At 57.6% G+C, this 11,728-nt stretch overlaps 1 protein-coding gene across 2 annotated transcripts in view; it reads right to left on the bottom strand.

Moving 5' to 3' along the window:
* Positions 1–11,722, bottom strand: part of GAREM2 (GRB2 associated regulator of MAPK1 subtype 2) — a 16,969-nt gene extending 5,247 nt beyond the window's left edge. The window contains exons 1-5 of one of the 2 annotated variants that reach the window (XM_017876871.1): positions 11,534–11,722; positions 10,875–10,928; positions 8,474–8,614; positions 1,923–2,053; positions 2–768 (exon numbers count right to left, since the gene is read on the bottom strand). In XM_017876871.1, the coding sequence (XP_017732360.1) occupies positions 2–768; positions 1,923–2,053; positions 8,474–8,614; positions 10,875–10,928; positions 11,534–11,645 (1,205 nt within the window). In that variant the 5' untranslated portion in view covers positions 11,646–11,722. The remainder of the gene's footprint in view (position 1; positions 769–1,922; positions 2,054–8,473; positions 8,615–10,874; positions 10,929–11,533) is intronic. The other variant, XM_017876870.1, reaches the window with a different exon arrangement.
* Between the last annotated feature and the right edge of the window lie 6 nt (positions 11,723–11,728).

Here is an 11,728-nt window from a genome sequence, read left to right as displayed (position 1 = left end):
CGCGGGCAGGCAAAGGCGCGCGCGGCGCGGGCTGGCGCAGTCTTCGGCGAGTTCGGCAGGCGCCTCGCGCACGGCCGTGGAGTACTCGTCGGGGTCGAAGCGCTCGCGGCAGTAGGAGGCGCTGTCGCGCACCAGGCGCTCGACGCGCGGGTCCCCGGCCAGCAGGCCCTGCGGCAGCGCGAAGCGCGGCGTGTCAGTTAGCAGCAGGAAGTGCAGCGGCGCCGGGCCCTCGCGGCGCAGCGCCAGCCCCAGCACCACCGTCTTGGAGATGATGCTAACCAGCTTGTAGCAGTGACCCTCCCGCACCGGGTGCAGGTCGTAGGGGTTGCGCGGCGGCCGGCTGGGCACCAGCACGTTCACCGGTAGCCGCACGCGCTCGATGATGGCGCGCACCGTGTGCTCGCCCTCCTGCATCTGCAACTCCAGCGGGCTGCGAGTGCTGAAGCGGCCCTGGCACTGGAAGGGCAGGCTCAGGCTCTCGTTGGTGCGGTGGTTCATGCAGATGAGGCAGGGCATCTTGCCTTTGACCGGCCTGGCGCCCCCGCCGCCGCTGCCTCCCGCGGCCCCCGCGCTCGCCGGGCCGCCACCTCCCACCCCAGTCAGCGCACCGGCCCGGCCCAGCTTTCGCAGGAGGGTGGTGAAGCGCGAGCGCTCCTTGGTGGTCTTGGCGCACAGGATCTCCGCCTGGCCCATAAGAGTGAGCTCGTCGCCCGCATGCAGCGTGAAGTTGTACACCTCGCTGTCCTCGCTGAACTCGCCCGACACCACCTGGAGATCCCAGAGACAGGGCAGGGCCTTAGCCAGGTCCCAGGGAAAGCCACGCGGCCAGCTCCCAGAGACTGGAAAGGGAAGACAGCCTTCCTCTTCCGCCCTCCCGGGGCTCGGACCAGATGGAAAGCATTGGGCTGTAGGCCAAGAGATCCACGTTCATCCTGGAGAGACGACTAGCAGCTGTGCCACCTTAAATGAGTTGCCCCTCCACGCCTTAGCGACCATATCTGATAACTCTTACTTCGAAGAACTGCTGTAGGATTAAAAAGACTGTAGGTGCAGTAACATTTTTCTTTTCTTCCCCACTACTTGGATCAGCAACATATTTTAAAGTATACAGTAAATGGCGACTTTTATCATCATTGTCTTTACCATTTGCGCGATCATAATGCCCTGCCCATCCAACAAGGCTATGTGAAGAGAAATGAATTGATGGATAAGAAAAGGGTTTGTAAACAAAACAGCACTATCTGTACACAGCAGGGACTGTTTTTAGTTGTTTTTTTTTTTTTTTTTTTTTTTTTAGAGACAGGGTCTTGCTCTGTCGCCCAGGTTGGAGGGCAGTGGCACATTCACAGCTCAGTGCAGCCTCAAACTCCTGGCAACAGTCCTCCTGCCTCAGCCTCCCAAGTAGCTAGGACTATAGATGTGCACCACCATGCCCAGTTAATTTTTTAACATTTTTTTTGTAGAGACAGGGTCTCTCCATCTTGCCCAGGATGGTCTCAAACTTCTGACCTCAATCGATCCTCCCTCCTTAGCCTCCCAAAGTGTTGGGATTACAGGCATGAGCCACTGCTCCCACCCCACAGCAGGGGTCTATTTACACTGCCTGATTACCACAACCACCGCCTCTACAAGTGGGTGCTGGGGCAGCTAGGGACAGGTTGCCCTGAAAAGTCTCCAAGTCAGAACATGACCCTTCCAGACACCCCTTCCTTCTTCACTACCTTTCGCAGGAAGTCCTTCAGCCCAGTGGGTCCTATTCCCCACTCTTCTGACATGGCTCAATTGTGCCAAAGGCCCCTAAGGGGTCCCCAGGAGCCACTCTCCTTCTTGGATCCTCAGGGCAACCTTCCAACCAGGGTCAGGGTTGCCCCTAAGGCAAGGAGTAGTGTGGGGACACCACACCTGGTGATGGAGTGACTGACCTTGACGCTGAAGGTGATGGCTTCCATCACGAAGATGCGGTCAGGGAAGACACTGGCCACCTCCTCCACGCTGCTGAAGTACCTCACTGGTTCCCGCACATCCCGGGCCTGTTCCAGGAGCTTGAACTTCCCTGCATAGTGGGTGACAAAAGTTGCTGGAGTGGGCCTGCCTGCATCCCAAGAGCCTTCGTGGTCCCCTGCTACCATAATCTCAGCCAGTCCCTCAGGAACTAAGGAAGGCCAAAGGGCAGGTTTCCACTGGCATGGGCTGAAGGGGGCTGGTCATCTGGCTCAGCTTCAGCAAGGTGAGCACAGATCCCTAGCATCTACAGCCCAGCCCTCACCCCATAGAGAGCCTGTGGGTATGCAGTGAGGCTAGAGGCTGCCTGCCCAGAGAACCCAATTGCAAATAGCCCCAAACATGTGGACACAGAGCTGGCCTCTGATCAACTATCAGTGTGGTACCAGGATGCTGGCTCCTTGCTCGGTCCCAGCCTGACCTCTGATTTGCCGTGACAAGTTCCTTTCCCTCTCTGGGCCTCTGGGTCCTCATCTGAGGGGGTGGGGACAGATGATTGTGGGCCCTACCTGGATCTGGCATCCTGTGCTTCGCCCTGGGCTGCTCATCCGCATGGAAGTGGCACTGGGCCAACGAGGGCCTGGCCCAGCCCTTGAAGGCTCTGGGAGAGCCACTCTGACCCCAGCTCTGTTCCCACACCCTGCCCTGCTCTGATATCCAATCCTACTCTCCCAGAGGCTCTGACCTGAACCCAGCAAAGCCACCTACCTCCCTGAGAGGAGGCCTTCCCAACCTGCAGTCTGGGGCTGTGTGCTTTGCCAAGCTCAGCACATGCCCCTTGGAGACACAGACTTTCCAGAAGTGATTGCCAGTCTGTGAAGCAGACATCCCTGTGTAAGCTATCTCACCTCACCTTTTATATGCATACCCACAGGAGCACAAAGAGAAGCTCTGAGCCGCCCTGGCATCTGATGGATGGCCTTTTCTCAGGCTTTATACAGTAGGAAGAGAGCCGTGAATAGGTGAGGGAACAAGTCGAGAGAAGACAAGGTGACTCTTTAGCCTCTGGGTGTTTTTGTTTTTTGAAACAGGGTCTTGCTTTGTCACCCAGGGTGGAGTACAGTGGTATGATCACAACTCACTGCAGCTTCGACCTCCTGGGCTCAAGGGATCCTCCTGCCTCAGCCTCTCAAGTAGCTGGGACCACAGGCATGTGCCACCATGCCTGGCTAACTTTTTAGATGAGGTCTCATGATGTTGCCCAGGCTGGTCTCAAATTCCTGGGCTCAAGCGATCCCCCAGCTATGGTCTCCCAAAGTGCTGGGATTACACGTGTGAGCCACCGTACTGGGCCTTCTTTAGCTTCTGAAGCCCCCTTGGTAGTTGCTTCTGTCACAGTTCATTCATTTAATCATTGCACAGATTTTGATGGAGCACTCGCTATGTGTCAGACACTATGGTAGGCCACACACACGGTACAAATCTGTGTAAAATACAGTCTGCCCTTAAAGAAATCCAGATATAGTGGGTGAGACGATGAGTACTCAATGATGGTGGGATGTGATAAGTGCTACAACAGACTTGTGACAAAAGAGTTAGAAGATGACTGGGTAGGAGAAACCTGCCTGGCGGAATCTGAGAGGATCACTGAGCTGCACCTTAAGAATGAAAGGGAATTCACTGAATGGGCATTCCCTGTGGAAGAAACAGTGTAAACAAAGACACAGAGACACAAAATCAGACCACCTGCCCCAGATGGTGCGTGCCTGCAGGGAAGGACTTAGGGAGAGGGAGGACAGGAGGGGATGCAGACAGCAACTGGGATTTGAGAGGCTCTGAATGCCTTGCTTAAAGCGGTAAGACTTTATTCTGTACAACATGAGACCCACTGGAGTGTTTCGAGCAAAGAAATACCGTGATCCAGGTTCAGCTCTATTAAAATAACCAGGAGACCAGTCAGGTAAATGAACCAGTAAGGGGTTCTGGAGAAGAGCTAGGGAATAGCAGAAACAGACCAAGAGACACTGGGAAGGGAGACCCAGCAGGCTTGGGTGACTGAATAAGGGGGAGTTGGGGAAGGAAGGGACTCAGGATGATGTACTCAGGCCACCAGCCTGGTCAGAAATGGAGATGGCAGGCCAGGCACGGTGGCTCACGCTTGTAACCCAGCACTTTGGGAGGCCAAAGTAGGCAGATCACTTGAGGTCAGCAGTTCAAGACCAGCCTGGCCAACATGGTGAAACCTCATCTCTACTAAAAATACAAAAACCTATCTGGGTGTGGTGGCACACACCTGTAGTCCCAGCTACTTGGGAGGCTGAGGCAGGAGAATCGCTTGAACTTGGAAGGCGGAGGTTGCAGTGAGCCAAGATCACACCACTGCACTCCAGTCTGGACAACAGAGCAAGACTCTGTCTCAAAAAAAAAAAAAAGAAAAGAAAAGAAAAGGAGATGGCAGAGCTGTTAGCCAAAACTGGGAACCCAGAAGGAACATGTTGTGGGACCAAGGCAGATCCTGGAGAGGCCAAGGAAGGGGCCTTCAGGTGGTGCTCCTAGGGTGGGTGCCACCAGTGTGTGTGCAGAACTTGGGGACATCTGGCCAGTGAAACAGACTGAAGGTCACCAGCCCACAGGTGGCAGCCTCAGCTGTGAGGCAAGTGAGATGGCTCAGGGAAGAGGAAGAGCAGGGGGCTTGACACTTCGGGGATGTTCATCCCAGAAAAATGCCCACACTGTGATCCTAGCATGAACACATGCACAATTGTGTATGCAGTGCCGGGGGTTCCTGGGGACCCCCAAACCCAGCCAGAGACCCAGATGAAGACACCCATGGTGCAGGGTAAGAGGAGCAGAGGGCAGGGCCTGAAGCATCATCACTGAGCAGGGAGAGAAATGACAGCCCAGAACAAGGGGAAATGGACAGGAGAATGCTGGTGGGGGAGCCCCCAGGCCTGCCCTCCCTGCCCTGGGACCCACCTGGGAAAAGGCCTCTGAAGTGCCACAGCCCTAGAAGGCAACAGCAGAAAAACGTGGACGAGGGCAGGCAAGAAGCAGGGATCTAGGACTTGGGAAGCAGGAACTGCAGGCACTGAGTAGCCCCACTCCCCTCAACCCCGCCTCCTCCCCCAAGTCCACACACAACCCCCCACCCCTGCCCCTGCCCCAACCACAAGTAGCCAGGCAGGGAGCAATGCCCACTGCCCCCTGTGGGGAGACTTGGAGCCAAGTCAGGGCTGGAGCTGGGGGAGGATGTGGCAGGGAAGATCGATGTAACCATGGCATCCAGCACCATCCCCTCAGCGGCAGCCTGAAGCCCAGCGCCGGTCATTACTGCGGGAGGAAGGAAGGGAGCCCTCCAGGGAGTGATGCTCTGTACCCTGGAAGCCTTTTCCTCCCCGCCAGCCCAGGGGCGGCTTCCTCTCCTGCCTCCCCCTATATGGGACCTGATGTCCCCCACGGCTCTAGGGACCTGCCCCATCCTGACCTGCCTCTCCTCCTTGTCCTTGCCGTCAGAACACATGGCTGCCTCACTCCTCCCTTCCGGCCCCAAGCACCTGGGCTGTGGCAGGGGCTTGCTGACCACCCTTCTCCATGCCTTCCCCACAGCACACACTCAGTAAAGAACATGGGTAAAAGCTCAGGCTTTGGAGTGCGACATATCTGGCTGAATCCCACCCTGCCACTAGCCAGCTGTGTGACCTTAGGCAAATTATTTAATCTCTCTGGGCTTCGGATTTCCATCTGTAAAATGGAAACATCCCGCTGGCCAGAGGCGCATCTGCCAAATGCTGAGCAGGAAACAAGGCCAACACTGGGGAAGTGGCCCCATGCTCAGGGAAGACGCCTGGCCCCTCCCGCTGGGCCGGGGCCGGGGGCGGGGGCTGGGAGGGGGGACAGTACGGAGCCTGGCCAGGTCTCTCTGACTCCCAGAGCAGAGCGCCGCAGCCTGGAGACCGAGTCACCGGCAGTGCCCCGAGCCCCACCCCGCGCGGGGCGCCGTCCTCCTCCCTCCCTGGCCTTCCCCGCGGCTCTCTCGCCGGTCCGCAGCCGGCCGCCCCCGCCAGCCCAGCGCCATTATTAATTCATTAGGAGAAATCAGCGTGGAGCCCAGCCGTGCACTCAGCGCCTCCTCGTTAACCCGCCGGCCTCCGCCTCCGTTCCCCTCCCCCGTGCGGGCGGACAGTAGCAGCCCCGCAAAAAGATGGGGCTGGGGCGGGGCCGCGCCCCCCAAGACCACCACCGGACACAGGCATGCAGGGGCGCCAGAGAGATGGGAGGAAGAGCTAGGAGCCCCCGCACCCACGGTTCCCTGGGAGACTGTGCCTCGGGTTCCCAGAGTTTTAATGACACAACCAAAATGAAGTCCCTAAAGTCACGTTTTTTTCAGTGAGGGATTTTCCCAATCTTTCTTTCTCTTTTTAATTTTTATTTATTTATTTTAGATGCTGAAATGTCGGGGTACCATCATAACTCACTGCAGCCTCAACCTCCTGGACTAAAGGGATCCCCCCCACCTGGCTTCAGCCTCCCCTGTAGCCAGACTACAGGCCTGCGCCACCATGCCAGCTAATTTATTTGTTGTTGGGGTTTTCTTTGTTTGTTTGCTTGTTTTTGGTTTTGTTTGCAGAGAACGGTTCTCGCTATGTTGCCCACGCTGGCCTGGAACTCCTGGCCTCAAAGGATCCTCCTGTCTCAGCCTCCTAAAGCACTAGGATTACATATACCAGCCACTGCTCAGGCAACCTTTGCTTTTTTCATCCCAAGAAGACCTGAGACCTCCCCCAACCAAGCTGGGAAACTTCTAGCTTGAGCAGGCCCCCAGGGGGCTCCAAGCCCAAGACAGAACCCCAGGTCAGAAAGACATCTGAGTGAGTTTCCGTATCTTTTAAAGGGTTAGGTGATGGAGTACACAGGTACCAACTTCACAGGTTATAAAAGACAGAAGCCTCTGTAAAGGGCTCAGTCCTGTCCTCCTGGCTCAGGGAGACCCAGGGTCAGAGGGGGCAGGGCTACCTGTGAGGAAGCAATGGGGCCTTCCCAACTCAAAGGCTTCCCAGCCTTGGTGAGAGGGTTGTCAGGAGCAGCTGGGCACAGCAATTAAAAACACAGAACTAGGCTGGGTTTGGTGGCTCACACCTGTAATCCCAGCACTTTGGGAGGCCAAGGCGGCTGGATCACTTGAGGTCAGGAGTTTGAGACGAGCCTGGCCAACATGGTGAAACCCTGTCTCTACTAAAAATACAAAAATTAGCCGAGCGTGGTGACAGGCACCTGTAATCCCAGCTACTTGGTAGGCTGATGCAGGGGAATCGCTTGAACCTCAGAGGCAGTGAGCCAAGATGGCGCCTCTGCACTCCAGCCTGAGCAACAGAAAACACACACGCACACAGAACTGGGTCTGGCGCAGTGACTCACACCTATAATCCCAGCACTCTGGGAGGCTGAGGCAGGAGGCTTCATTGAGACCAGGAGTTTGAGACCATCTCTAAAAACAAAAACAAAAAACAAAAAACATGGCACTGGGCAAGCCACTGAAACTCCCGGAGCCTCAGTTTCCTGGTGAGTTAAATGGAGTTGATAAGACTTTCTCATCAGGTTGCCATGAGGATGAAATGGCAAAAATGTTCGGCCCAGCATATGGAATGCAGCACATGCTTAACACATGGCAGCTGTGGGATCCGGGGCTCACACGGGGACATCTCTGGGATGGGATCACCAAAATCCCATCCCTCCCACACAGGGGACAGCAACCACATGCTCCTGGTGTGGTGTAGCAGACACCAACCCTCAGTTGAGATACCTGGATGTGGCCATGCTCTTCTTTTCCTAGCTGTGTGACAAGGGGCAAGTCACCTCCTCCCCCAAGCCCTCCATTTCATCATCTATAAAATGAAGGGGCTGTACTTCCTTTTTTGGTAACAGAATCATTTCTTCAAACAAACTCTTATTATATGTCAACATCACTTATAAAACTAATAAAGGTAGTCCATTAGCATAATCTTTAAAAGTCTAAAATTTTTAACATTAACTTATAAAGTCAACCAATGGAAACAATAGCTTTAATGCAAAAATTGGGAAAAACAGAATCAGTGCGGAGAGGCGCAGCCATGTAATCAGCTTGGGCATTCGCTGGTTTCTGCAGCGTTTGGTTGCACAGTACTGAAAAGGTCCTGGCAGGACATGTTCTCTTGAAGGGTCTGCACAAAAAAGGGTAAGTGTGGCAGCTGAAGGTATACCCTGAAGGCCTCTGATTAGGGTTAAGCTCTGATTCGTAGTAATTTAAGAGTGTGGGTATTTTTTAATCATTAGTTTCAAATCTACTTTAAAATAAAATGTGAATCAAAAAACCTGTGAGCCACTTCGCCAGAAACCCAGAGCTCCACAGAACAGAATGAAAACTGCCGGGCCCTGACTCCAACCCTAACCGTAATCACCGCCTCGCTAGTCACAGCATTCCCCCTACCCCTGACCCCAGCCCCTCCTGCCTACACCCCCCGCAGGCTTTATGACATCTTTTCCTGGCTGGGCACACCTGGGTACTGCAGGGGGATGTCAATCTTGGGCCCGATGACATAGTGGCCCTCCTCCAGGGTATGAGCTGTCACCGTTGTCCACTGGCGGCAGGAGTGGATGAGCAGGATGTCTCGCTCACTGACGCCCTCAGCGTACTCCCCTGGGAGGGGAGAGGAGGACAGAGGAGGAGGGGAAGGAAGACAGGACATTAGGAGGGGCAGAAAGTACAGACAGGGTGACCTCCTCACCAAGACCACCCCCCTGAGGGACAGCTCCCCACAATCCCTGCCCAGGTCAGCAAAGCTCAAGGGACAGGCGGGCTGCCAGCTGGGGCCTGGGGCTGTGGGGCTGGCTGTGAGCCTCTCAGGGCTGTGACTCCTGACAGGGCCCCTCGTTCATCAGTGGCTGGAATGCCTGCTGTCTCCGGCTCTGAGCTGGGGCTGGGAGTTCCCCATGGATAAGCCCAGACGGCCCCTGGCCTCCAGGAGCCCTTAGGCCCCTGGGGAGGTGGGCAGAGATGTACCAGAGACTAGGCAAGTTTGAGGCACTGACTGGAGCATGTCTGGGGAGCAGCAGGTTCCAGCTGGGGGTGGAGTGGCGAAGGGAGACTTTATTGAGCAGGAGATGCTGGAGCTGGGCCTCAGCCTCCCAGTCAGGGCCTAGGCCCTGCAAGAAGGGCCCTGTTGGGGCAGTGGAGAGGGCCCACATGGGACTGCCCCTTATAAGGTCCCAGCTATGAGAGCTCCCCCAGAGCCACGGGTTGCTCAGGTCAGGAGAGTGACAGGGCTTAGAGCAGCTGATTACTGGCTCTCCCAAGGGCAGCCTTTCCTTTCCACCCACTGCCTTGTTCAGGGGACCTCAAAGGAGAGTGGGGAAGTCCCCAGAAACCGCCAACCCTATCTCAGAGAAGCAGCTCCTTGACACCCCCTCCCCACGCCCCTCATCCTCCCAATTACAGGGGTGATGGCTGAGGGTTGGAGGGGTTGAGAGAGCAGGTTTAGAAGGCAGGAGTGGGAGGCCCAGTCCTGGGGCCTGGGGAACGCTGCCCTGGGGCAGAGGTGTTGAGAGTTGGGAGGGGTCTGGGCCTGGAGGCTCCAACCCCAGCAACGGTTTCCAGGGGAGCAGGAGGGGCCGCCCAGCTTCCAGGAGGCAGAAGGGGCCATGTCCTGGCTGCAGCTGGTGGGGAGGGTGGGGGTGGGGAACACCTCCTTCCTTGCTCCTTCAGGTACAACTTACAAAATTTCTGCGAATCAAATGGGAAATGGTTTACTCTGATGGCTGGGGGATCCATAAAGTGTGTACATGTGGGGTGGGTGGATGTGTGTGTGTGGCAGGGTGGGGGGCAGTTCAAGACACTCAGGAAGGGCCTGGCCCCCACTATGTGTGTGTTGGGGGTGTTGTCTGAGCCTTCTTCTGCACCTCCTCACCTCCAGGGGCACAAGAACAACTCTGATCCCTCCTCTGAGAGCTGTCCTGGGTCTCAGCCCCGTCTTCCACAGCCACATGGACACCCACCAGTAACCATGGCTCATGACCACCAACAGCTGAACCACAATAGCCCACAGTGACAGATGCTTGTCACCCAAACCACATAACTCAGTCTCTGGCCAAGGGGCCCCTCCCAAATGCACAGGTACACAGGGACCTACCCTTCAAGCCATATAATTCTGACCAGACATTCACACCCTGATGGTGACCCAGCCATAGCCACACACTGTCACACGCAACAGACAGCTGGGCCATCACACCAGTTGTTCATTCACTCACCCATTCATTCATTCATTCATTCATTCAATCCATAATCTTTATTGGGCAAGGATGCCCGGTGTCAAGGAGCCCACAGCCAGGTGGAAAGACAATAAACTGGCTGGCCATTATAATGAGGTGCACAGTAGGAGACAAGCCAGGGTTGGCACGAGGTGGCAGGGGAGACCAAAGGAGGCCGTACCCAGACCGCGGAGCTCAGAAAAGCTGCCCAGAAAGGGGAGATGCCAAAAAGGATATGTGGGAAGTGGCCAGAAGACCCCAAGGCAGCATCCCCCATTCACAGGCGGACACGGTACCACACTCTGACCACTCTACCCCGTGCCAGAGAAACAGACGCTGGCCTGCCTGGCGGCCAGGGCGCCGATGCTCCCCCATGAGCCTGCTCCCGGGACAGCTGACGCCCACTGTGCCCACTCCTGGCCGCCGCGGAGGAGGGGCTGCCGGGCCCCCGAGGGGAGGGGAGGAGAGGAGCCTGCGGCCGCGGGCCCCATTAGCATTCAGGGAAGCGAGTATGCCAACGCGGGCCAAACCCCTATTCTTCTCACACACAAAACCCCCGGCCTGGCTGCCAGCCCCGGCTACCGCCCATCCCCCAACCAAGCAGCACCCCCCTCCCCGAAACGGTCCCCTCGCTCCACGCAGCCCCGGGGTACCTTCTTGGGCCCCATGAGTGGTTCCATCAGCCGAACGGTTGGGGGCCCCAGATCCTATTAAGAAGTGGGACAAGATTCAGGGGAGGGCCGGGGGTTTGGGGGTCACGCCGGGCGGCAGACCCGGCTCCCGCGGGCCTCTCCCGAAGGTGGCCTGCCCGCCCCAGGACCGAAACGGCTCCTGAGGAAGCGAAAGGAAGTGCAAGAAGGGTCCCCAGAGGGGCGGAGCAGGGCTGGGGGTGGCGGTAGGGGGAAGACAGAGTCCGGGTCCCAGAGATGAGGGAAGACAGAGGTGAGAGGCCGGGGACAAAGGGACTGAGGGGGCGCGGCCGGGACGGGGTCCCAGGGGCAGCGGGGGAAAGGGGGGCACCGACGGGGCGGGAGCAGGGGCTCGGCCCCTTTCCGGACTCCAGCTGGGCGGGAAAACTGTCCCGGCCCTGTCCCCGGTGTCTGTGCCTGTGCTTGTCCGCGGGGCCCAGGAGGCGGACCTGGCCGGTGGGCCCCGCGTCTCCCGGGAGGCGCGCCAGGAAGCGCTCGGGGCCCACACCGGGGAGCCAGGAGGGCGCGGGCGCCGCACCCTCCTCACGATCCCGCTGGCCCCTGCCTGGAGAGCCCACCATTTCCCCGCGGACCCCGGTCCCCATCTCCAGCGACCCCGGTACCTGGCCCAAGGCAGGCGAGCGTGGGCAGGCGGCAGCGGCTGACGATGAGGTCAAGCGGGAAGGCGCCCATGCTCCAGCGCAGGCCGGCCAGCCCGGCCGCAAGCTTCTCCATGGCATGGACGCCCCGGGGCCGCCGTCCCGGGGCCCCGACGGTCAGTCCCGCGCGGCCCAGGCTCTCGCGCCCGCCGCCACCTC

Source organism: Rhinopithecus bieti, unplaced genomic scaffold, assembly GCF_001698545.2.
Source record: "Rhinopithecus bieti isolate Rb0 unplaced genomic scaffold, ASM169854v2 scaffold_7681, whole genome shotgun sequence".
Classification (NCBI taxonomy): domain Eukaryota; kingdom Metazoa; phylum Chordata; class Mammalia; order Primates; family Cercopithecidae; genus Rhinopithecus; species Rhinopithecus bieti.
Note: the sequence above shows the minus strand (reverse complement) of the source record. Positions and strands in the feature narration are given on the sequence as shown.